This window comes from Pleurodeles waltl, chromosome 7, assembly GCF_031143425.1.
Source record: "Pleurodeles waltl isolate 20211129_DDA chromosome 7, aPleWal1.hap1.20221129, whole genome shotgun sequence".
NCBI classification, from domain to species: Eukaryota; Metazoa; Chordata; class Amphibia; order Caudata; family Salamandridae; genus Pleurodeles; species Pleurodeles waltl.
Genome location: NC_090446.1, coordinates 1,382,860,140 through 1,382,884,878, shown reverse-complemented (window position 1 = coordinate 1,382,884,878; position 24,739 = coordinate 1,382,860,140). Strand labels below are relative to the sequence as shown.

General features: G+C 44.7%; 1 protein-coding gene across 10 annotated transcripts in view; it reads left to right on the top strand.

Moving 5' to 3' along the window:
- The window catches only part of LOC138246371 (carnitine O-palmitoyltransferase 1, liver isoform-like), a 389,657-nt gene that overhangs the window by 294,952 nt on the left and 69,966 nt on the right, over positions 1–24,739 (top strand). For all 10 annotated transcript variants that reach the window (XM_069200934.1, XM_069200927.1, XM_069200924.1 and 7 more), the window contains 3 exons: positions 1,077–1,241; positions 19,629–19,763; positions 20,376–20,528. In XM_069200934.1, the coding sequence (XP_069057035.1) occupies positions 1,077–1,241; positions 19,629–19,763; positions 20,376–20,528 (453 nt within the window). The remainder of the gene's footprint in view (positions 1–1,076; positions 1,242–19,628; positions 19,764–20,375; positions 20,529–24,739) is intronic.

The following is a 24,739-nucleotide window of genomic DNA, read 5'->3' as shown; positions in this document are numbered from 1 at the left end:
ACAACTGCTAACCACAACTGCTAGGTCTTTGCTGAAATCACGATACTCTGAGCATACCTTAGACATAAGACTTCATACCTGTCTGAAATTGAAATCTTTAGATTCTTATACCCAGATTGTTACGGCCTTATATATAGAAACCTATCTGACCTGGTTTTCATGTCCAAACATGTATTCTCTGTTAACCTTTTTTAGACTAAATTTGCTTTGAACTAGCATCACAGGGACAGGGTGGTAAATCTTTTTGCCAAATACACTGATTCAGAAAGGCCACCTTAAAATGAATCAAAGTACTTCCCACTTTTTTTCTTTTTTTTTCTCTTTATGCCACCCCGAGGAATGCTTTTATCTTACCTATTTTACGTCATTAAGACCGATCCATTATCAGGAAGCTTTGATACATCTTCAGAAATTATCAAATGACAAAATTTGTTTTCAGGTATTAAATTTTATCAGATCATCTATTGTTATTCGGAAACGTTACTAATAATTTTTGTAATTTATTAATCTATTTATGCTGACTCTTAGAATTTATTTCTGTTTTAAAATCTTAGATTTTATATTTGGTATAGTATAGATTCTCCCACAGGGAGAAAGGTTGTTTAGTATATTTCAGGGTAGCTAAAAAGTTTTTTGGTTTTGTATTATATGATCTTAGTTAATGTTCTGATAAGAATACTGGAATATTCTGCGAATGAGGAACTTGGACTAGATCACTTTGCCCTTTTTTTGTATAATATATGTAAGATATGATGTTATGAGCTGTTATCTTAATCCCTTTTGTTTGTTCACTTGGATATGTGATTTTAATTTGTACTTTTATGGCAAATGCCGAATAAAGATCTTTGACTGACTGATACCAACAGTTTTTTTTTTTTTCGCCAGTAGAGCCAGGTGAGGCTCTGTCGGCAGAAACAAAGCAGTTCTCCATGATGTGAAGGACTTGTGAGGTGGGAAACGTCAAAAGATTGTCAGAGCCAGCAAAGTGTCTGCTTTATAAGTTGCCTTATGCATGCTGTCTTACCATTTTCTCTTATTTCCTAATGTTCATTCTAATTGCCCTTTCTCTCCTGTAGTGCCAGGATGCAATAAGTTGCTCACTGGGTGTGGCACAGGCACTGGCAGACGACGTGGATTTCCATGTTTTCCCATTTAAAGACTTTGGCAAAGGACTAATTAAGAAATGCAAGACCAGCCCTGATGCATTCATTCAGGTTGCTCTGCAGCTGGCACATTACAGGGTAAGAGCCTCTTTTTCTGTTTTTTGGTCTTGGGTTTCCTAGTCTTTTGTTTCTTTATCACTATGCTTTTCAGTGGTTAGCTTTTGTTTCTGAAGATGCTTATGTGTTTGTCCCTCTTCCTCATGTCTATTTCTCTGATTTGTTATCCTTATTCCTATTTGTCTATCCATCTGGCTTCATGGTTTCTGATTTGTCAGCCTATATAGTTTCTGAAATGTTTTTCATTTACTTCTGTAAAACTATGCTGATTCTTCTCCCCCTTGATGTCTGTTTTATTTGGGGCATATTTTAACTTTTGTTTGACTCTAGAGTTCTTGTACATTTTCTGATCATCATAGTTTATCTCTACAGTTTTTTTCTTGTTCACTTTTTCTGTAGTCCAAATTTGTATTTCCCTCCGTCTGTGTTTAGGGTTTTTATTTGTTTCACTCCGTCTACGATCACTGATCCATGTTCTCTTGCAACTTCTTGAGTTTTATCCACATCCCCTTGACTTTGTTATCTATGGTTTGTGATAGTCCTGAAATCTCTCAGACCTTGGAGATCCATCATGTAGGACCCTTGAGGATCTCTGGTAAACAGGCATTAAGACCCATCAGTTCCCTCCTTGCTCCCACCCTACCATCAGTCTAGACTGCTGTTGGAGATTCGGAGGCTGCCCTGAATTTAATCAATAATTTATTGAGTGATTATTCAGTGGTTCTAATCCAGTGGTTCCCAGCCTGTGGTCTGGGGACCCTGGGGTTCCGCAAAGCCTCGCCAGGGGGGCCGCGACTGCTTAGAAAACGAAATAATTTTAACAGATTGGGTTCCCAGCTTTCAATAATGATGCAAAGGTGGTGGGGACGGGGAGGGGCGATTGGGGGATTTCCGGATTCCAATAAAGATTCAGTGGGGGTCACCAGGTTCCACTAATGAATAAGCGGGGGCATAGAAGTCTAAAGGTTGGGAACCACTGTTCTAATCCATTCAACAACAGTCACAGAAAGGCCTCCTTGATCAGGGAAGACACCATCCATGAAGCTCACGCTATTGAAGCATTTGTGAAACCCACGTCAACTGAGATATTATAGGCGGGGTGGGGTGCTCACCTCCACAAAATGACGGTACAGGGCATCAGGACCCCTCAGTACCAGAGATACTGCATAAACTACCAGGGACTGCCAGTCCTTCATCTAGTCTTCAAAGCATTCCTCAATCTGATCCAAAACAAGACAGTCCTAATAAAGATGGACAACATGGCAGCCTTGTATTGCATCCAGATGTAGGTGGGGCACTCACACCCAGGTCTCTGCACTGGCACTGGGCAAACCACACAATATTCACCTGTTGCTGGGAGTAGAGAATGACTTTGCAGACCTGCTAAACAACGAGTTCACAAGTGGAAACTCCACCCATCAGTCCTTTATAAAAATAGAAAATAAAGTTCATGTATGTGGTATTTCTGTAGTGTACTTTGACAAAAATAATAGAGCATATTTGACGCTGTGTATCTGCTTATGATTTATTGCATTACATGTTTCATATGTATTTGATTTAACAAAAGGTGATTCACAAAAACCAGGATGCAAGTGGCTAAACGTGGGCAGTAAGGTAAAATCACATTGGAGGCCTTCTGACTATTAGGAAAAAAAAATATTTACTTTGCTATCTGCGAGACAGTAAATTGTTTTCCTGTGTTATTACTGCTGTATTGCGGTAATAAACTCAAAATCTGAATCTTATACTGAAGTAATGTGGCAATGTGTTTTTATTAGTACAGTTAATTTAAATGTGTTCATGGATCACACTGTAAATCTCTTTTGATATCCCAAACACCACACAGCTTGAGTAATTAAAAGCATTTGTGAGGAGGATAAAGGGAGAACAAAGCTTTGCAAACTGCTTTTCTCCTAACATACACAAACCTGGGAGATCCATCCCAATGATGGCTACAGTAAAGGAGTGCATGATCTCAGAGGTATTGAGTAGACACAAGCTGTCTTTGTCAGGGAAAACAATTGTGTGTCTTGCCTTCATAGAGTACTCCGTCTAGTTGAGTACAGAATAGAATCCTCCACCCTTAAGGATCTCCTTCATTTGACACATTACAGTTTCTGTTGCCATTGCTGAGTAATGAGAAACAGATCTACATGAGAATCCTGTGTTCCCTTAGTGAGAGGGGTTTCTAGCTGAATGCATTTGAGGTCTCTTGCACTCGTAGGTAAAGTTCTACTGTGATCTTGTCTGTTTTAGAGTTGCCTTTTGAAGTCCCACAGTGGGTAACACATCCCCTTCAAGATTTTCACTAGAGGGGAAGAATCTTCAGAATTATGAAACTGTCTTCTCGCCAATTGTTAGAGGATGGCCGATGTCCCTTCATTCTCTTGAATTTCTTATTTGAATTCATCTTGAGCAATTGTAAAACTATCCCGGGACCTTAATTATTGTATTTTCGTCAGTGGCGTTCATCCTCAAGTTATGAAGAGTGGCATCATAACCGAAAACACTCAAATTTTCTGTGCCTCTCATTTGGCAGTGAAAGAATTGTTTTCATATTCTGCAAAGATCATCTTGCTTTCTTTTTTTCTTTTTTTCCCTTTTTTTTCACACAGTTTGCAAAACAGCATCAATAGGGGGCATTGTCTAGCAATGTCTGCTCCCTTAATTTTCTCTCTTTTAGATGGAAGGAGCTCTCTACCAATTATTTCTGTCTTTCAGACCTTCCCTTTTAATGTCTTGGGCACAGTAGGGTAATTTGGGACCCTCCCAGGGTTCCGTTTTTTTGCAAGCCTAGCTGCTGTGGTCATTAGCAAGAATGACTGCCTAGGAGTGGAGCTGTTCCAGAGCTCTGAGGTTGACTGACGTCCACAGCAAGCTCCCCCTCACAATGTCAGGCACTAAACATCTTTTAGAATTTTCTTGAAAAGAGAGAAGACTTTGTAGTAACTGAGGCAGAATACTTTGTGTTGATAAGCTTCTTTATTCACATAGGCAGTTAACAAGCGATAAACCCCAGCGTCGATCTCCAAAGATCACTGGCCTCGTTGGAATATTACTTCCATTCCATAAGAATCATCCCATTCTTTGGTCCACCCATCTTACACTATTCAATATTTACATGTATGAAAATTACTTACTAAAACTATATATAAATAAATTAAATGCATAACATGCTATTTTGATGTTATGACAGTAAGGGAAAACGTATTTAATATCTGATCGGTGAGACGTTATAGAGAGGTTACCTAGTACTCTTCTGTTTCGCTGACCTTACATAAACTTACAAACCTTCATTCCTTCTGTTTATCCAATGTAACCACAGATCTCTTCACTTTTAAAACCTTCTGCTCTTGGGAGAACTTGCTTTCTTCTTCAGAAACATTGCCAGTTTTCTTCATCACCCAATCTCCATACTTAAAATTCATATTCTTCACATCTTTAGGATTATCATAATTTTCCTCACATGCTCTCTGTAAATTTTCACTCATTTTCATACTTTTGCAATTCACCCATACCTGATTCCTATTTTGTAACCCGATGAGAGATTCCTTTGTAGCTGGTTCTCTCCCTTTAAGACCTATGAACAGAGACACTCCAGTCATGGAATGGAATGAGGTGTGACTCTGAAGGTGGATATAATTTTATCCAACTCATTCTTCCACATGAAATCATTTGTCAAAGACAATTATGTTATCCATTACAATATTATTCACTCTTTATGAATAATACGTTTCTGCCTGTGGGCAGAACAATGCTACTTTTTCATGTATGATGCCGAAGTTCATCAAATACTCTGACCTGGATGTGGAAACAAATTGCACCCAGTTGTCAGGAACTAACACCTTAAGTACTCCTTCCTCTAAAAATACTTCTCTCAAAAATTTCCCAACATTGCTTGTGTTAATTTGTTCCATAAACTTGACTACAAGCCATTTACTGTAATAAACCACCAGAAATCGATCTTTTTTTCTTAGTCTATCTATTGGACTGTTGAAATCCACAGCCATTCTTTCACATGGCCTGCCTGGTAGTTCTATACATTTTAAAGGTGGATGTCTAATCACCTTGGTTTTGTCACTATTACCACAAGCACTGCAGTCTCTCCTCCACCTCTCTGTCCATGTTAGGCCTCCAAGAAATTGCCTCAACCTCCTCTTTGTCATGCTCCTACCTAGATATCAGTCATGCATAATATTCATCAATTTCGTCCTCAATATGCTAGGTGGAACAATGTAATCATGCCTTTGACTTTTGTCACCTTGAATGCTCAGTTAATCTTTTACTACAGGATACTGCTTTACACTTTCACTCAATGCACCTGACTGTTCCCATCCGTTTCTTAAGCAGTATTAACTCGCCATACATTACATCACGTGCCATAGCCTCTTCCTATTCATTCTCATTAATAACAATTCTCCTTCCACACAGAATTTTGACTCTCCATTTCATTTGTGAGTAAAACATCTTCTACTGGTAATCTTGATAAACAATCCGCCTCAGTATTTTTCTTGCCTTTCACATACTCTATTGTAAAATTAAAATCCATAACTGACTTCAACTATTTTGTTATTCAGGAAATTACACTGCCCTCCAACTCCAGCCACACTTGAAGATGTGCAGCAATGGTTTGTGGTCCATTCGGAGGCACACAGTAATCTCCAAACATACCAGAAGTGGTCCATAACCCAACAACACGCTAATGCTTCTTTCTCTATTGCCAAGTATGATTTGTAGGAAAGTGGCTCTTTTTGACATGGTCACCCCCACTTTTTGAATGAATGATGGGGTATTTATATAGCACACAGCTACTCCGTGTCCCGGTGATTTAGCATCAAATGTTGGAACAGTGACCGAGCTTGAGCCACTGTCTATTCCTTCCCCTCCCCACCAGCCACTAGTTACGTTTTTAAATATATATTTGTTGTAAACATCATTCCTCTGTCATTACTCTCACTTGTCTTGGTAGCTGGATCCACTTCTTGCCTGATATTTGATGCAATTTTGACAGAAGTGCACTGGGTTCTTGCTAACTAGGTGCCCAGTGCCAGATCTCTTTCCCTAAAGCTGTGCAGTTGAACCCAATTGACAATACCTTTAGCGATCCTATTAGACCCTAGTAGATAGTACCCCTGATACCTAGGGCATGGGTACTAAAGAGAGACCCTAAGGGCTGCAGCATGTAAAGTGCTACCCTAAGGCATCCCTCACCACACTCATGCAAGCTGCATGATATGGTGCAGATAAAAGTGAAAACACAACACTACATGCAGTATATGTAAGTCATCCCGGCAGGAGGCCTTACAGCTCTAAGGCAGGGTGCATTATACTGAATGTGTGGACATTTGCATGAGCAGATATGCCCCTGTGATGTTTAAATCAATTATTAGACATTACAAGTGAATAGGGAAGCCATCTTAAGGTATGTACTGGGCACTGGTCAAAACAAGTGTCCCAACTACATCATGGCTTCACTTCAAGCTCTGGTATTTGTTATCAAACACCTTGCATTCATAACCCCATACTGATTCCAGTGATGGATTTATTATTGCATACACCCTCAAAGATACTCCTCGAAACCTACTGTCCTCTAGTGTACTATACAGCCTGCCACCACAGACAGGATTCTGACCCCCTGCAGGTGAGAGCCCTCACTCGCATAGGACAGAGACAACGCCTGCTCTGGAAGAAGGTCTTCACACCTCCTTCAAAGCAGTATGGCTAGTAATTTAGCATACCAAGGCCACGGACTTCAAAGTCCTAGCCGCCTAAGATCGGTGACCCCACCACCCCCTCTAACACTTCAGGATGCCACCCCATGCCCTGAAGCGCATTTGGCACCAGGACATGCAGGAAATTAGCTATGATAGGAGGCGTTGGAGTACACTCAGGCCAGACACATCCGTAAGGTGAGCTGCCTGATGTGCCACACTCCAGGAAAATTCCGCCATCTTGGTGACAGGGTTATGCCTACTCCCCAAAAGTGTTCATATTAGGGGTATAGTGACACCAAGGGTGAGTAGCCCATTGCCTACTTCCCGTCACTCCCCTTAACGCCCCTAAATATAATATTTAGGGTAGCCCCTGGCACCAGGAAATTACATTCTACTGACCTGAGGAGAACACCACCAAAGCGCAGCGAAAAGCAAAAACTGAGGAGCAGCAAGTGACTTGGCTCCCAACCCTGGCAGCATGCCTGCTGACCTTAACAGTTGCACCAAAGTTGTCTAGTCCTGGAGCTGCTCTGCCTCCAAAAGATTGGGAGTTCTGTAAGCACTTCAAGGAACAACCAGCATCTCCTGTGGAGTAACAGAGCTACACCCCTGCACCCTGCAGGCACCCAAGAAGAACTGAAAGCCCTGGACCGCAAAAATCTGACACCTAAAACCACCACTGCACCCCTACCCCCAATCCAGTCAAAGTGGGCCAACGGTGCCAACGAGGTCCCGAGATCCTCCAAAGCTGAACCCCACATTGGATTTGGCCAGGCTGGTCCCCCATTTGCAGCCTCTTCTGAGTAGGAACCAACAACTGCGAGAAGTCTTCACACCATGACCCCACCGGACAAAGACCCTCTGCACACACACCCAACCCCCAGCCCCCAAGTTCCAGTGGACTGACAGTGTGGTTGCATGTCCAAGGCTCAAGAATTGAGCTCCTCTCTAGCCAGACTGGTCACCCAGTCCCCACTTGAATCCTCTTTTCCTCCAGGGCAGTTTCCCATTAAAGTGAAAAGGACACCCAACACTGTAACTCACCTCTGCACCAGGACGCCCCAGTGCCTCCCGAAGTGAACTCTTGGTGCCACCTTGGACCTTGCCTCATACTCACCTCAACTCCCAAAAAGTGGTCCTGTAATGTAGGAAAGTAGCATCTTTCTGACATAGTTACCCCCACCTTTTGCCTGGTGTCAGTATGTTTTGACTGTAGTACACTAGGGTCCTGCTCTCCAGGACCCCAGTGTCTGTGCACTCTCCTCTAAATGCGGTTGCTGGTAAACCTTTACTCCCCACAATTGGCATACTGGTGCACCCATGTAAGTGCCTAGTATATGGTTCTTAGGTACCCAAGGCATTGATATTCCAAGGGACTCCCATGGGCTGCAGCATGTATTGTGCCACCCACATGAGCCCATGCAAACTGTCTGCAGGCCTGTCATTGCAGCCTGTGTGAAATGCTGCATGCACCTTTCACTGAAGATATAAGGTTTGCCTTATATCCTGGTCACTGCACTTAGACACTCAGTCACCCCTCTGGTAGGCCCTTCAGCCCAAGGGCAGGGTGCATAACCCTAAGTGTAAGGGTACCCCTGCATGAGCAGGGTGCCCCTACAAACCCCAGACTCCATTCCCTGGGCTTTGTAAGTGCAGGGGTACGTAGAGGACAATGTTCGACACGCGTGGTCCAACTACATAATGGCTTCTCCGAACCTAGGCATGTTAGGTATCAAATACGTTGGAATCATGCAACTACACCGATTCCAGTGCTAGTTGCATTATCCCATGTGCTCTGGGGGGTTCCTTAGAGGATCCCCCAGTTCTGCCTGTGCAACCTTACGGGGGTCTGGCCAGACACTGTTCTGCTCTCCTGCTGGTGAGCCTAAGTTGGGCAGGGGAAGGTAAAACAAAGGATTTCTGGTGTGACCACCTCTCCCTTTGAAATAGGTGTCTATGGACTGGGGCGGGGTGACCAACTCAGGAGACTGTGGGTCCCTGCTGCAGCCACTGGAACAGAATGCCTGTGCACTGTGACTTTTGCTCTTGCCAAGCTTTGTTTGCTCTTCCTCCTAGGAAATATTCAGATTCCAAGAAGCCCCAGCGGCCAGCACTCTGCCACTCCAATATCAGCTTCCACTCTGCAGCTCCTGCGACATGGGACTCCTGTTTTGTTGTGCTGTTGGGGCCTTCCTGTGCCTGCTGCCAGTGGATCACTCATGTGGGGGCTCCATCGACTCAGGCTGGCTTTTCTTCTCATTGAAGGGCTGCCCTAATTCTTTTCCAAGAGTTGAGTCACTAGGACCTTGCTGGCCCTCAGAAACCTACAACTTACCTTACAACTGCTATTTGCATTCCCCAAGGCTTGTTGGTGGCCCTGCTGGTCACTGGCCCTCCTGCACTCCGGAAACCAATGTGAGACAGCTTGTGGGTGACGCCAAGGATCTCCTGCATCCCCCTGGACTTCTCCTTCACTGTCCTTTAGGAACTGCACCTCGAAGAGGGTGGGCATTCACGTCTGAAATCCACTTTCTGGTTCCACCGACCTTGTCCACGTGTTGTGACAGCAGCTGGACCATCGAGGCTTCCATTGACTCCTACGAGGTTTTCCAACACCACTTCACCCCTATGCACCTGGGCTCCCTGTTATAGGTACTCTGGTCTTCTTGGTATCCAGGGGTGGGGGCACTCTCTAACCTTTCTTGTGCCAACTGGTTTCCGCAGAGCTCACTGGGAAGGGTCCTGATTCCATTAAAATCCAACTGGCATGGTCCTGTTTTAGCCTGTGGGATGCCCGGCTTGATACTGGCTATACACCCAGGCGCCTCCAGGATTACAGTTACCACTGGTATTTTCTTAATCCCCGAGCCCCTGGATTCCTAACACACTTCCCTTGGTTGGGCACCTCCACTCATATACCATTTTGTTAGTATATGGTTTGTTCCCTCCCCTTAGGACCACATGTACTCAAATGCTATTTTTGATTGTTTCCAAGTGTATATTTTGTGTGTAGATATCTCAAAGTGGAGGTGTAAGGAAATGCCTCCTTGGCATGGTTACCCCCTGACTTTTTGCCTTTGCTGATGCTAAGTTTTGATTTGAAAGTGTGCTGAGGCCTGCTAACCAGGCCCCAGCACCGGTGTTCTTTCCCTAACCTGTACTTTTGTTTTCACAATTGGCACACCCTGGCATCCAGGTAAGTCCCTTGTAACTGGTACCCCTAGTACCAAGGGCCCTGATGCCAGGGAAGGTCTCAAAGGTTTGCAGCATATCTTATGCCACCCTGGGGACCCCTCACTCAGCACAGACACACTGATTGCCAGCTTGTGTGTGCTGGTGAGGACAAAACGAGTAAGTCGACATGGCACTCCCCTCAGGGTGCCATGCCAACCTCACACTGCCTATGTAGTATAGATAAGTCACCCCTCTAGCAGGCCTTACAGCCCTAAGGCAGGGTGCACTATACCATAGGTGAGGGCACAAGTGCATGAGCACTGTGCCCCTACAGTGTCTAAGCCAAACCTTAGACATTGTAAGTGCAGGGTAGCCATAAGAGTATATGGTCTGGGAGTCTGTCATATACGAACTCCACAGAACCATAGTGGCTACACTGAAAACTGGGAAGTTTGGTATCAAACTTCTCAGCACAATAAATGCACACTGATTCCAGTGTACATTTTATTGTAACCTACACCCCAGAGGGCACCTTAGAGGTGCCCCCCTGAAACCTTAACCAACTACCCGTGTAGGCTGACTGGTTTTAGCAGCCTGCCACACTCGAGACATGTTGCTGGCCACATGGGGAGGGTGCCTTTGTCACTCTGTGGATAGTAACAAAGCCTGTACTGGGTGGAGGTGCTTTACTCCTCCCCCTGCAGGAACTGTAACACCTGGCGGTGAGCCTCAAAGGCTCACCCCCTTTGTTACAGCACCACAGGGCACTCCAGCTAGTGGAGTTGCCCGCCCCCTCCGGCCATGGCCCTACTTTTGGCGGCAAGGCCGGAGGAGATAATGAGAAAAACAAGGAGTCGTCACTGGCCAGTCAGGACAGCCCCTAAGGTGTCCTGAGCTGAGGTGACTCTGAATTTTAGAAATCCTCCATCTTGCAGATGGAGGATTCCCCCAATAGGGATAGGAATGTGACCCCCTCCCCTTGGGAGGAGGCACAAAGAGGGTGTACCCACCCTCAGGGCTAGTAGCCATTGGCTACTAACCCCCCCAGACCTAAACACGCCCTTAAATTTAGTATTTAAAGGCTCCCCAGAACCTAGGAACTCGGATTCCTGCAACCTAAGAAGAAAAGGACTGCTAAGCTGAAAAACCCAGCAGAGAAGCCAGAGACACCAACTGCTTTGGCCCCAGCTCTACCGCCCTGTCTCCCCACTTCTAAAGATACTGCTCCAGCGACGCTCTCCCCAGGGACCAGCGACCTCTGAATCCTCAGAGGACTGCCCTGCTCTAGAAGGACCAAGAAACTCCCGAGGACAGTGGCTCTGTTCACCCAAGACTGCAACGTTGTTTCAAAGGAGCAACTTTAAAACAACTGCGTTTCCCACCGGAAGCGTGAGACTTGCTACTCTGCACCCGACGCCCCCGGCTCGACTTGTGGAGAAACAACACTTCAGGGAGAACTCCCCGGCGACTGAGAGACCGTGAGTAGCCAGAGTTGCCCCTCCTGAGCCCCCAGAGGGGCTCCCCCTGACCGCGACTGCCTATTTCTCAGATCCCGACGCCTGGAAAAGACTCTGCACCCGCAGCCCCCAGGACCTGAAGGATCTGAACTCCAGTGCAGGAGTGACCCCCAGGAGGCCCTCTCCCTTGCCCAGGTGGTGGCTACCCCGAGGAGCCCCCCCCTTGCCTGCCTGCATCGCTGAAGAGACCCCTTGGTCTCCCATTGATTTCAACGACAAACCTGACGCGTGTTTGCACAGTGCACCCGGCCGCCCCGTGCTGCTGAAGGTGTACTTTCTGTGCTAACTTGTGTCCTCCCCCCGGTGCCCTACAAAACCCCCTTGGTCTGCCCTCCGAAGACGCGGGTACTTACCTGCTGGCAGACTGGAACCGGGGCACCCCCTTCTCCATTGAAGCCTATGCGTTTTGGGCACCACTTTGACCTCTGCACCTGACCGGCCCTGAGCTGCTGGTGTGGTAACTTTGGGGTTGCTCTGAACCCCCAACGGTGGGCTACTTTGGACCCAAACTTGAACCCCGTAGGTGGTTTACTTACCTGCAAGAACTAACAAACTCTTACTCCCACTAGGAACTGTGAAAAAATTGCACTAAGTGTCTAGTTTTAAAATAGCTATATGTGATTTATTTGAAAAGTATATATGCTATTGTGATTATTCAAAGTTCCTAAAGTACCTATCTGCAATACCTTTCATTTGAAGTATTACATGTAAAATTTGAACCTGTGGTTCTTAAAATAAACTAAGAAAATATATTTTTCTATACAAAAACCTATTGGCCTGGAATTGTCTTTGAGTGTGTGTTCTTCATTTATTGCTTGTGTATGTACAACAAATGCTTAACACTACTCCTTTGATAAGCCTCCTGCTCGACCACACTATCACAAAATAGAACATTAGTATTATCTCTTTTTGCCACTATCTTACCTCTAAGGGGAACCCTTGGACTCTGTGCATACTATTCCTTACTTTGAAATAGTGCATACAGAGCCAACTTCCTACAGGAGGTGTACCAACATTAGTATAGTCTTTAGTGTTGTAATAAAGAAACCTTTATTTTTCCATCACCTGGTGTGGTTCTTTCTTGTGTACATTTACTGACTGACTATTTTGTTGCAAGTGCTTTGCACTCCTTATAGATAAGCTTTAGCTGCTCACCAAAGCTACCCCTAGAGAGCTCTTGCTATCTGGACACCTAAACACTATCACTAAGGGTTGCCTGCACTCAGTATAGGGCTCCACACCATAGGTGTACACTGTACACTGAGCCAGCCCCCTACATGTAAGTCGTTGCTAAGTGCCCAAATGCAATATGTTTCTTTCCCCATAAGAGGATAACATTACCTTGTTAAAGTCAATACAAATGTATTTTCTGTAGACTTAAAAATTTCTAACTTAGAGTACTTACCCAGTGACGAAGTACTTAGTGGTAGAAAATACATAAAAATGAGGTTTTTTTTTTATTTTTTTAAATGGGTGTGGATTTATTGAGAGAGAGAGATCGTGCGTGCCTATCATTTATTGACTGTATGCAACAAATGTCTAACACTCCCCTTTGATTAGCCTCAGCTGCTAGCCACGCTACACAAATAGAGCGTTTGGGATTTTTAGAGATAGCCCTGCCCACTTCCAAGGGGATACCTGGACTCTTTATATAGTATACCAAAAAGAGGTAAGAGCCAGCTTCCTACATGACTGCTCAGCTCCTTGTAGTTGTCGAGATGCAAAGCCGCACTTCAGTATTTCAGCATGGGGGCTGTGGGCCTGACTTTAATTTTATTTACACAGTGCACACTTGTTTTGGTTGCTTCTGATACTGTCATTGCAAGGGTGTAGGGTCTGCTTGATTTCTTTGGCACAGAACCATGTGGCACCAAAAAAACCCTGTCTGTGCTAAGCCAGGCCACTGGTGCTAGGTATGTTCAGTAGGAGTCACGACCTGCTCTGCTTGCCAGCTGGGGCTCCCAGTATTTGATGAGAAGCACTGAGCGCTCAGTGACTGGTCTCAAGCAGTGGATGGTGATAGCCTGCAATTGCCCAGGATGTCACTTGAGGCAGTGTTCGGGCTAAAAGTGTATGTTTTTCATGTGTAAGTACCACTTGGTTTTCAGTGTGTGCAGACTGAGGCAGTGGTTTCTGTGTGAGATGTAGTAGGTGCTTTCACTGCATTGCGGGGCGCCCGCTTCATGGCTGCCATGAGCTGCCATGCTTCAGTATTTCAGCACTGGTGTAACATTGCTCATGCACCAGGATTCGCACCTCATGTTTTGCTTGGGACAATTCAATAAATCATTAATATCCATTTGGAATATGGCTGAAAGGAGCAAGGAATGTGGGGCATTTGTGAAAAACACTCCTGGCCATTTTCATGATGGAAATATGACCAAATAACTGTTTACTGAAACGGGTCACTCCTTTCGTTGGAAACAAAAAACATCTCTGTATCAAAGCAGAGCAAAAACTCAAGACTCAGAAAATAGACTTAAACTGTAGTTTCTATTTCATTTGTGTGCACAGAAACAACAGTATTATTTATGACTAATCACAGTAGCCATCACTGCCAAGCACGACAACCTGTGGTGGACAACCTCGGCGTGCACTGATGACTGTGGCCAGAGGCGTCAATCCAGCGAGCAGCTAAAGGAAAAAAAAGGCATTTTTAGTTTGAGCGCACATGCGCTCTGGCCTGTTGGAATCTATCTGTGGGCTTTAAATCACGCCCACCGCACGCCCATCACTATCACTCATTCATGGGCTTGTCTTTCAAAAATTCTCTATCATCATTGGTAAATGCTTTACATTTGTCCCTCCTTGGGGCAGTTTTGTTACTACCTTGCCCATCGACCCCGTTACGTGAATAATTGCACTTTTGCTGATACGTTTCACCACAAGCGGACTTCTTTTTCCTTTTGTCTCTCTCCTTGGCACTCATTGCGGCCGTGGTGCTTTGAATTGGCTTGCTTATGTCAACTGTTTTACTTTTCATTTTCAATTTAAGTGGCAAGAAAAGTCCAGTTGGGAATTTCCAATGCTAATAGCTCTAACCTGAGCAAACACGAGACCCATTGCATTGCAAATGTTTGTTTCAATATGAGGTGAGCATAGAGGGGGCTTGCAGTGGAACGAGGACCTGCATGTGTATCCCGCACCCTGCACTGTGATGATTGCATTTTATGCGCACCATACAAGGGTAATTTGTAATTTCTGCTTGTTTAACAAAAACTTCTGACATTTCATATAACGGTGCAGCAGAGTTCAGGCATGGATCAATTTGTTTGCTCAGTACCGTTATGTAGCTGAAAGACGGAGGAGCTTATAAGGAATAAATGTTTTCAGCAATATTCTTGATGTTTTGTGGTCTCCAGGTGCAGAGCAAACTGACAATCGGCTGTCACACACAAAACAGGATATGTAATGTTGCTTTTCTTATTAACTGCTTGGTTCTAATAAATAACTATCCTGTCATCTATCTTTTGGTCCAGCTGTGTGCTTAAGTCAGTGAGATGGAGCACCCTCACAACTACCTCCCCCGCCCCCCAAATATGACAAATGGCCCCTTTGTGCCACAAGCAGTGCTGTAAGAATGTAAAGGGAGTTCTTAGTTCACATGCTTTTGTTTGTTTACATTGTCCCTAGCCTGTGTGCTGGTCTTTCTGGTTGAGGTGCCTCTGGCTCAGTTGTTAATCGTGGTTCTTGTAGGATGCACTTATTTTTGGGCATGGATTGATGTTTCTTAGGGAATTCTAGTTAGACGTTTTAATGACGTTAAATGATTTAGAACGTGACCTGAGCCACAATACATAATGTCACATTAGGCCAGGTTGTCAGTTTACTCAGGCTGTTATTTTGGTCACATTTGTCCTTTGTGAACTCTCTGCACCCTGTCTTAGCTGCCTGCCTCCCTCCCTCCCTTCCTTGCCTTGGATTTTCTTTACCAAGTGTACCTACCTGTGTGCTGAGAGCAAGAGTGGAGGATTGCTTGTAATTGCTTGTAGGCTAGGCACCCAGCTCTACCAGAGTTCCGCAATCCTTAGAGACAGTGCCCACGTCTGCTCCATACTGGGATCCCACTCGCAGCTTTATCACTATACCTCAGCTCACACACTCAAAGTCCTTAGCCGTGGCCGTGCCAGAACCCCACACACCATGTCTGCCAGAGCACCTCATTTCTTGCAGTCAGTTCACCCTACTGCTCCAGTACTGGGATTTTGGGCACATCTCTATCAGTGCACCTCAGTTCACACACTCCAAGCCCTCAGCCGTGGCTGTGCCAGAACCCCACACACCCTGTCTGCCAGAGCACCTGTGTTCTTACAGTCCGTACACTCTGCTGTTCCAGTACTAGGCCCTTGGGGGCAGCTCCATCAATTCACCCAAGTTCTACCCCACAAGGTCACTTCTTTTCCTATGCTGAGACCCCACTCACATACAGCTCCATTACAGCAGCTCAATTCTAATATTTAGACCCACTGCCAAGCCAATACAGAACCCAAAAGAGCAGGACTCAGGTCAGCCAGTGCACCTCAAGTCTAACATCCCCAACACCGCTGTTGCTGGGAACTACCATATCTCTGCCAGAATCTATAAATTCTAACTTTCAGTACACATTTCTTCTCAGTACTGAGGCTCGCACTCATGCCCTTCAGGACTCCTACTTCTGTGGTTCAGAGGCAATGCCACTCCCATTCTGGGCCCTACTTGCAGCTTCACCAGGCCACCTCCAGGCTAACACTTAGCAACACTGGCACACTAATACTAGGTTCCACACATAGCTCCATTAAAATACCTCACATCTGACCTTGTGTGCCTGTTACTATTCCAATACTGCAGCCCACATACAACTCTGTCAGTGCACCTCAACCTGCAACACCCCATTATTCCAATATCAGGAATTACACAGCGCTCTGTTTCTCATTCCTCACCCTCTGCCTTTCTGTAATTCCAGCACTGGCCCAGGACACAACTCTGTCTGTACCCCAGATCCTGATTTGAAGCACCTGAAAATATAGCTGTATTGGGGTTCACATACAACTCTGCTAATGCACCTCCTGCTGTTACACACATTGACTTCTTTTTGAGGACGTGGAGGAGCCAATTAAATCTATCCTTAGCTGCCATCTTTATTTGGGAAGGTCTGTTTCACTTATCTCACTCCGTTCTTTCCTTAACTCTGTTATCTCCCAATGTTTTCCTTCTCCCCCACTTTTCTTTTTCCAGCTCTTAAAATCCACACACTAACAGTTTCGCTTTCTTTCAACTGTTGTTCTACTCCTCTCCCTTAAAAAAAAAAAAACACAAAAAAAACCCTCTTCCTCTTGCAACCTCCTCTTTGCAAAAACGTGGTTATTTCTTTCCTTGTTTCGTTCATCTTTTGTCTTTATCAGGCGTTTATTCTTTAACTATTTTTTCTCTTCCCACCATTCTTTCTTAGTTTTTTTGCTTGCTCTTTCCTTTGACTCTATGCATCCTTTCACCTTTTAAAAAAAAAGATTTTTCTACCTTCCTTTCTTTCTCTGGTGTTTTACTTATCTGTCAATTCACGTTTTTACTACAAATCCCTCTTTTTCCCATCTGTATGTGGAAGCAGCAAGTTACTTGTCGGGACCCGAAGTTTCAAAGTGGTTTTCCTATTCTGTGTCAGTGGGAAATGTCAGTACATACATGCACTGGTTCTTTCGCTGCTCGTTTCTCTCACCATCTTTTTCTTCAATGTTCATTTTTCTCTTTCTTTTCACACTTCCATCATTATTTTTCCTTTTTATCTTTCGTTCGCTAGCTGCCTTCCCTTTTTTGTCTTTCACACTTGCTCGATTTCTTCTTAGTGGTGTTTTCATTTTCTTGTTCTTTCTTTCCTTTCTCTCTTTTATTTCTTTGGGACCCCTTCTCTTACTTCCTTTTGTCTTTTGTATTCCTTTCGCTTCTCCTTTTCTGCCCCATCTGCTTTATTTCCTGAGGCCTAGTTATCAATGGAGCAACAGGTGTAGTCGGACCGGGTTCCAGAGACCTCGGGACCTTACTCTTCTCTAATTACTGCTGTTCTTTCCTACCGAAATTGCAGTTAACCATTTGCCTTTCTTACTCCAGGGCCCCTGACACCGTTACCACGCCACTTGTCCTCTCCATCTTTACTCCCGACTCCCTCTTTCCTTTTACCCTCCAATCCACCCCAAATTATATTTTTGCTATGGTGTTTTGTGCGTTACACACTAATGCCACAAGTTTATTTCTGATAAAGGTTTACGTGATAATTGTATATGTTTTAAGATAGAGGAAGAAGGTAATTGGAGGTGCTTTAGTTATATGCAGGGCCACTGGAATTATATGGCAGGAAGAGACGCAATTATGAGGCAGGGTTGACCAATTTGTGTCAAGAAAAGTCCAGGTATGAATTTACAATGCCAATAGCTCTAAATCAGGAAAATGCAAGACCTATTGTATTACAAATGCTTGTTTTTACTCTTTCTTCTTGCTTGGCATTCTCGTAGATGATACCTTTCCAGGGATAGGTGTCACTGCACACTGTCTGCCTCCTGCACACACGCTTGTTGCCAATTTATGTTGTAACGTACGCAGAATCCTTTGTGTTGATATGCTTCTTTATTCACATAAGACGTTAACAAGTGGTAAAAACCCCAAGCATCGATCTCCTAAGACCACTGGCCTCATTGGAAAATTACTTCCATTAGCATTCCATAAGCATTGTCCCATTTTCTGGTCCGATACATCGCCACAGACTTGATGTCATCCACTCAGTTATGTGGACTTTAGTTGGGCTACATTAGACACTCATGTAGTACATACCAGGCCTTCTGAATCCAAGATGACTACTCTTAATTAGTATAGAAGCCTCTCGCTGAACAGCAGAACACTTTGACCTTATGATGCTCTGTTGTGCCCAGTTTGAGCCAGTTGTTGACGGTGGGTAACACTGGCTCTTATATTTTTTTATAGAATTGCATCTTATAGTGGGTTAAAACTTTCAAGTACAAGGGTGGAATCCTTGGTGGATCATTCATGGTAGGCCGCTGAGTTCTGCAGAAGTAAAAGAATAGCTGTATGAAACAGAGGAGCTGGGTCTGGATCAAAGGATACAGGAACATCGTGACCCTGAACGTTGTCAGTCTCATCCATTGAAGCTTACTGTTCTATCCCTTAACTGTTCTCTGCACTGACCAAATATATCCACTCAGGACGCTGTCCACTAAGCGTTGTATCTGGGAACAGCTTGTCTGAGGTACTAACTGCTGAGTTTCGCAGAACTCGGGGTTCCGTTGCTGGAAAATGCTGGAACAAAGACTCCACAGAACAGGTTGGATCACACCAGTCAAGAGCTGTAAAGAAGAGGAGTTGCCAGGACCACCCTGCCAAGAGCCACTTTCAGGGTCATGCTAATCCCTCCTTTGCAGTTGCCAGCCCGATGGGCAGTAGAAATACTAGGGGCATGAGAGTTTGTGCTGTGACACGGGGAGGGTTCTCATGGACCATGTGCTGCCACCTGTACTCCTGAAGATGGAAAGTTGCATGCAAGTTAACTTTTCTGTTTGGTAGCCTTTACCCTGAAAACTAATAACTAAAATGTATATTGCCTGCTGAGTAGTCTCTTATTTTAGAATGATGCCATTTGTGGCTTTTTATCATTGCTTTTCATTTACTTGACTGCCAAATAGGTGATGCATTCTGCATTTATTGTGCCTTACATTGGAGATCTCGATTTGACGTTTAGATTAGTCATGCTTTGTCAAAACGTGTTTAGCTATAATTTATACTGCCTCCCCAATGTAGGTAAAAAAAGTATTTCTAATCATTGGTATGAGTGAAGAAGACAATGACCGTTGGTTCGTCTTTCTTGCATGTTTGCTATAGTTTGTTTCTTTTCTTGCTCTTTTTTGTTATGAGAGCCTCGACATTTATGGATATGTAGCCAGGGTGCAGATCACAGTTGCATACACAGCTGGTTTGTGCATAGCTTCCGTACCAGTAATACTGTTCCCATTTCTACTCCCCAGGACAAAAGGAAGTTCTGTCTAACATATGAAGCCTCTATGACCCGCCTCTTCCGAGAGGGAAGAACCGAAACTGTACGGTCTTGCACTGTTGAGTCCTCAAATTTTGTGTTGGCTATGATGGATCCATCTCAAAAGGTGAGTAGCAATATTTAATCACTGGACTAATCTGAGATATCCTTGGTAAAACAGTTACACATGTGTCAAGATAAGCAAAGAGAAGAGGTAGCCCCTATAAACTAAAATTACAGTTACTTGAGGATGTGCCACTAGAGGGAAGATACAGTTGCTTACCTTTACAGATGTGAAGAAAAGGAGAGGCTGAGACAAAACACATCCTGACTCTGAAAAATGAAGACTGGTAACCACGTCTTTTGTGAATAGATACTTGTACCTTTGGACATGGGAAACTCGAATAAGACTGCTCCCTACAATTATGGGTACAGCTAGGACACACTGCTTTACCTAGAGTGATATGTACATAGTGTTCATATCTTCATTCTCAGAGCAAGAAACAGGCAACTTCGGAAGCCTGAGCGGAGTAGACAGGGCTATATTCCCTGCGCTTCAAAATGCAGACATAATATACTTCCGTATTCTGAGGAGGACATTTGTTTTTAGAAAGAAAGGCAGTGCTCATTTTTATTAGTGTCTATGTGGTATAGAGAATAGTTTTTGAACGTGCACACACTACAAACACTCTCATGTTCATAGTATTCTTGTTTTTTTCTAATTTCCTATTAACACTAGGATGAGGATCGCCTCAAGCTGTTCAAGGTTGCTGCAGATAAGCATCAAATGCTCTACAGGAATGCCATGACTGGCTCAGGAATCGACCGCCATCTTTTCTGTCTCTACGTTGTATCCAAATACCTACAAGTAGACTCGCCTTTCTTAAAGGAGGTATAGTGTCAATTTCACGTGTGCACCTTAACCACTCCATCACACCTAGCATCCTCATACGTCTGCCTCTGGGTTATGAGATCACATGCACCATTAATAAAGTGTATGCCTCTGTATTATGTTTCATTAGGCTGGGTTTACATCCACTGCAGTAGCAGCACATGCTCACATCAAGTGATCCTATATACAGTAAACCTGTATTATACTTTGTGGTTCCCATCCATGACCTTCATAAATGTTCCTATGAGCACGTTTGTAGAACACGATTTTGTTGTGCAGCATTAATGTAACTATTTGCTCAAGTTATACTATTAATGGCCACCCAGCAGCACTCAATGTACAAATGTTCAGTAGCATTTTTTCAAACTAAATAATGCCCTGATATACCTGGATCAGGATACTATTTCCACATACTCTGCTGCAGTGTTACATGTATCTGTGCTCAAACATCCAGCCCCATGTGCTCTGTATTACTGTACCCACAGTCACTTTATTTGTACTCCGTGGTTGCAAGACCAGGTATGTTAACCAGCTATTACAATACTCAGACCTCATATGCCTGTGTCCCAGGGCTGATACTTTACTTAGAGTAAACTGCCAATCTCTTTCATAGCATTCTGTCTGATATTCACAAATAACAGAATATCTGCATTTGCAAGGGATCCCAAAACACATTGTGGATTATATATGTTGAATTGCAAAAATAATTTTAAAAAGATAGGCATATGGAAGACAACATTCTGTTGTATTTAGTTTGTGTAACTGGTTAAACCAAAATAGTAATACAAATACATTTGGCTAAGAATAGCTTTTTAAAGATAAAAAGAAAAATTAAGTGCCTATATTTTACTTTCACAACATACACGTTTTAGAATTCCAGATGCTGCTTGGTCCAGTTATGTAGCACAGGGTACGCCAGGCAGTTTGCTTACAGAGGCTTTTCATTTCATTACAAACTTCTTTTTTCATTGAGGTTTCTGTACACATTCAGCTTCTTATCAAATCTGATCAGTTCTCCAACTGTTTTTCTTAATTTAAGATTTTGTTTCTGTTCTCCCATTGATGTTCCACTCATCATTTGTTTTCTCTAACCACCATGCCAGCTCTTTTTGTTTGTTGAGATTGCTGTGGTTGGATAAATACTAGAATGACAATCATGGCAGTTATATTTTATATTCAAGATTCTCATATCGTTAAGTGCATCATCTATTGAAACGTGTTACAGCAAGTGCCAAGAAAAGACTTCCTCTGGCTCCACTTCGTCTGTCAGGGTATGGAAGTATGATTTGTCTTCTTGAGCAATAGGTAAGACCAAGTCTGACCCTCTGTCACCCTCTAGCTTCCCACCCTCAGACTAACTTTAATAGAAATATTGCTCAAAATCAGTGTCAAGGTCCTTGACACGACTCCGTTCAACAGAGTGATTTTCAAAGCCCTCATGTTTGACATGAATACAGTCTTTGGCATTACTTTCCATAGAAGTTATGCTTGACGGTAAGGTCTGGGTTTCCCACATTCCTGTGCCACACCCTTAGTCTTTTGACATTGAGGTGTCTTACCTACTGCTGAGCATTAGGTCCTCAAGAAGGATAAGAACTCTGTCCAATTCTTCTGAGTGCACTGTTTATTTGACTAGACTGCTTCTGCTTATTTGAGCATCAAATTATCTGCTTCCTCTAAAACTACTGAAGCCAACAATAAGCACCAAGGAAACAGCACAACCTCTCCAGCCTGTTGCCCCCACATCGCTGAAGCATAAGGCTTTGTCCTGAAAAAAGAGGTACAACACACCAAGGGATTAGAGACCTTTTAAAGAAGAGGAAGCCTGCCTGAGGAACTGTGAAATCCGACACCAGAAGCGACCGCTACACTCGAAGCCCCTGGCCCGAGTCCAAATGGTCCACCCGTCCAGTGAAGGTTCCCTGGCGCTTCGGGGCGGACCACTGCCTGACTCACCAACAGCCTTAATCTGAGCGATCTCTCCAACAATGCTTGGTGTGCTGATTCTGACATCTAAAGGCACCCCTGCACTCAGAGCCCCTGGGCCTTGGGGAGCTAAACCAACAGTGTCCCTACGATCCCTGGCATCTCAACTTAGCTGGGCAGCTGTGGGTTGACCTCCACCCCTAGCCTCCTGGCCAGAGCCTGCAGCCCATTTTTGGAAGCCATCTTCTCCGTTGAACTACACTGGGCACCTGATGCTGTGTTGGCACTCTGCACCCAGCTGCCCCTGAGCCGCTGAGGGTGTAAGTTTGGTGCTGACTTGCCCCACCCCCCCCCACCCCCCCCCCCCGCCCCCCCACCCCCCCGTACTTAACGCCAGGAGATCAGCCTATGACCCCGCTTTACTCACCTGTGAGCAGCGCTGCAGCAGATACCCTCTAAAAGCATTGGCCACCCAGTATCAAGTTGGCACTCTGCCCCTCGCCGCCCCTGTGCCTGTGACGGTGTAAGTTTGGTGCCGATTTGTGGGTCACCTTTAGCCCCCCCTCTCTACTTCAACCTCTGTTGGTGCACCTTGGATACCGACCTGAACCCTGCCCAGTGCTAGTCTAAACCCCTGAGGAAAGGGACCGTAAGTCATGTGCTTACCTGACCTACACCACCATTACTTCGTATTAAAAGGTTTGTATCTCCTTGTTTTAAATAACATCCAAAATGACGAATAGTGGTAGGCGCCAGATGGAGCGGAATATATGGGGCTTCCTTTTTCAAATATTTCATCCTAATGATGACCTGACTCTGATGAATATAGTGTTTTGGGTCGAAACGTCAACATTCTTTGATGTGGACTGTTGATCATTGTGTTGTCTTCCTACATCGTCGTTTTGGATGTTATTTAACCCCTTCGCTGCCAGGCCTTTTCCCCCTCAGGTGCCAGGCCTTTTTTTGGCTATTTGGGGCAGGGTGTGCTTAGGCCCTCATAACGTTTTGTCCACATAAGCTACCCACGCCAAATTTGCGTCCTTTTTTCCCAACATCCTAGAGATTCTAGAGGTACCTAGACTTTGTGGGTTCCCCTGAAGGAGACCAAGAAATTTGCCAAAATACAATGAAAATTTAGATAAAAAGAAAATGGAAAAAAGGGCTGCAGAAGAAGGCTTGTGGTTTTTTTCCCTGAAATTGGCGTCTACAAAGGGTTTGCAGTGCTAAAATCACCAGCTTTCAGGAACAGGCAGACTTGAATCAGAAAACCCAATGTTCGATGGCATCTGTCGCTGTAGATACACATGTTGTGCATAGCCCGCCATCTGGTGTTGGGTCGGAGTGTTACAAGTTGTTTTTCTTCGAAGAAGTCTTTCGAGTCACGGGACCGAGGGACTCCTCCTCTTTGTCTCCATTGCGCATGGGCGTCGACTCCATCTTCGATTGTTTTCTTTCCGCCATCGGGTTCGGACGTGTTCCTTTCGCTCCGGGTTTCGGAACGGAAAGTTAGCTAAATATCGGAAAATTACGTCTGTATTGTTGCGTTCGGGATCGGCTTAGTTAGAATCAACACCGAATCGAAGAGTGAAGAGCTCCGGTACCCTTCGGGGTAGTTTTCGATCCCCCGTTGGGGCCTGGTCGGCCCGACCGCGTGTGAAACAACGCTGATGGAACGGACCCTGTTCCGTTTCTGTCCTAAATGCCACAACAAATACCCGTATACAGACCAACATTTGGTCTGTAACCTGTGCCTGTCGCCTGAGCACAGTGAAGAGACTTGCGAGGCCTGTCGTGCGTTTCGGTCCCGAAAAACACTCCGTGACCATCGAGCCAGAAGACTGCAGATGGCGTCCACGCCGACAGCTCACCGAGAGTTCGAGGAACAAGAGGAAGAAGGAACCTTCTCGATCCATGACTCGGACTCCGAGGAATTCGACGAACATAAAACTGTGAGTAAGACGTCGAAGCCAGCACACAAGAAAAGTGACAAGGCCCAGGGGACGCCACTGCCACCAGGCCATGGCTCGACCCATAAATTCGGTGACCGACCATCGGCACTGAAAAAGGCCGAAATGGTGCTGAGAACGTCCGACTCCGGTCGAGACACCGGCACGCAGCCTTCTCGGGACCGAGACAGTGCTGCTGAAAAACGTCGACGCCGAGATAGCGGAGCCGAAACTTCTCGACGCAGAGACAGCGGCACCGAGGAAGATCGACGCCGAGAGGGTTCGACTCCGAAAAAGAAGAAGGTCACCTCGGAGCCGAAAAGGAGTACAGACAGGGTT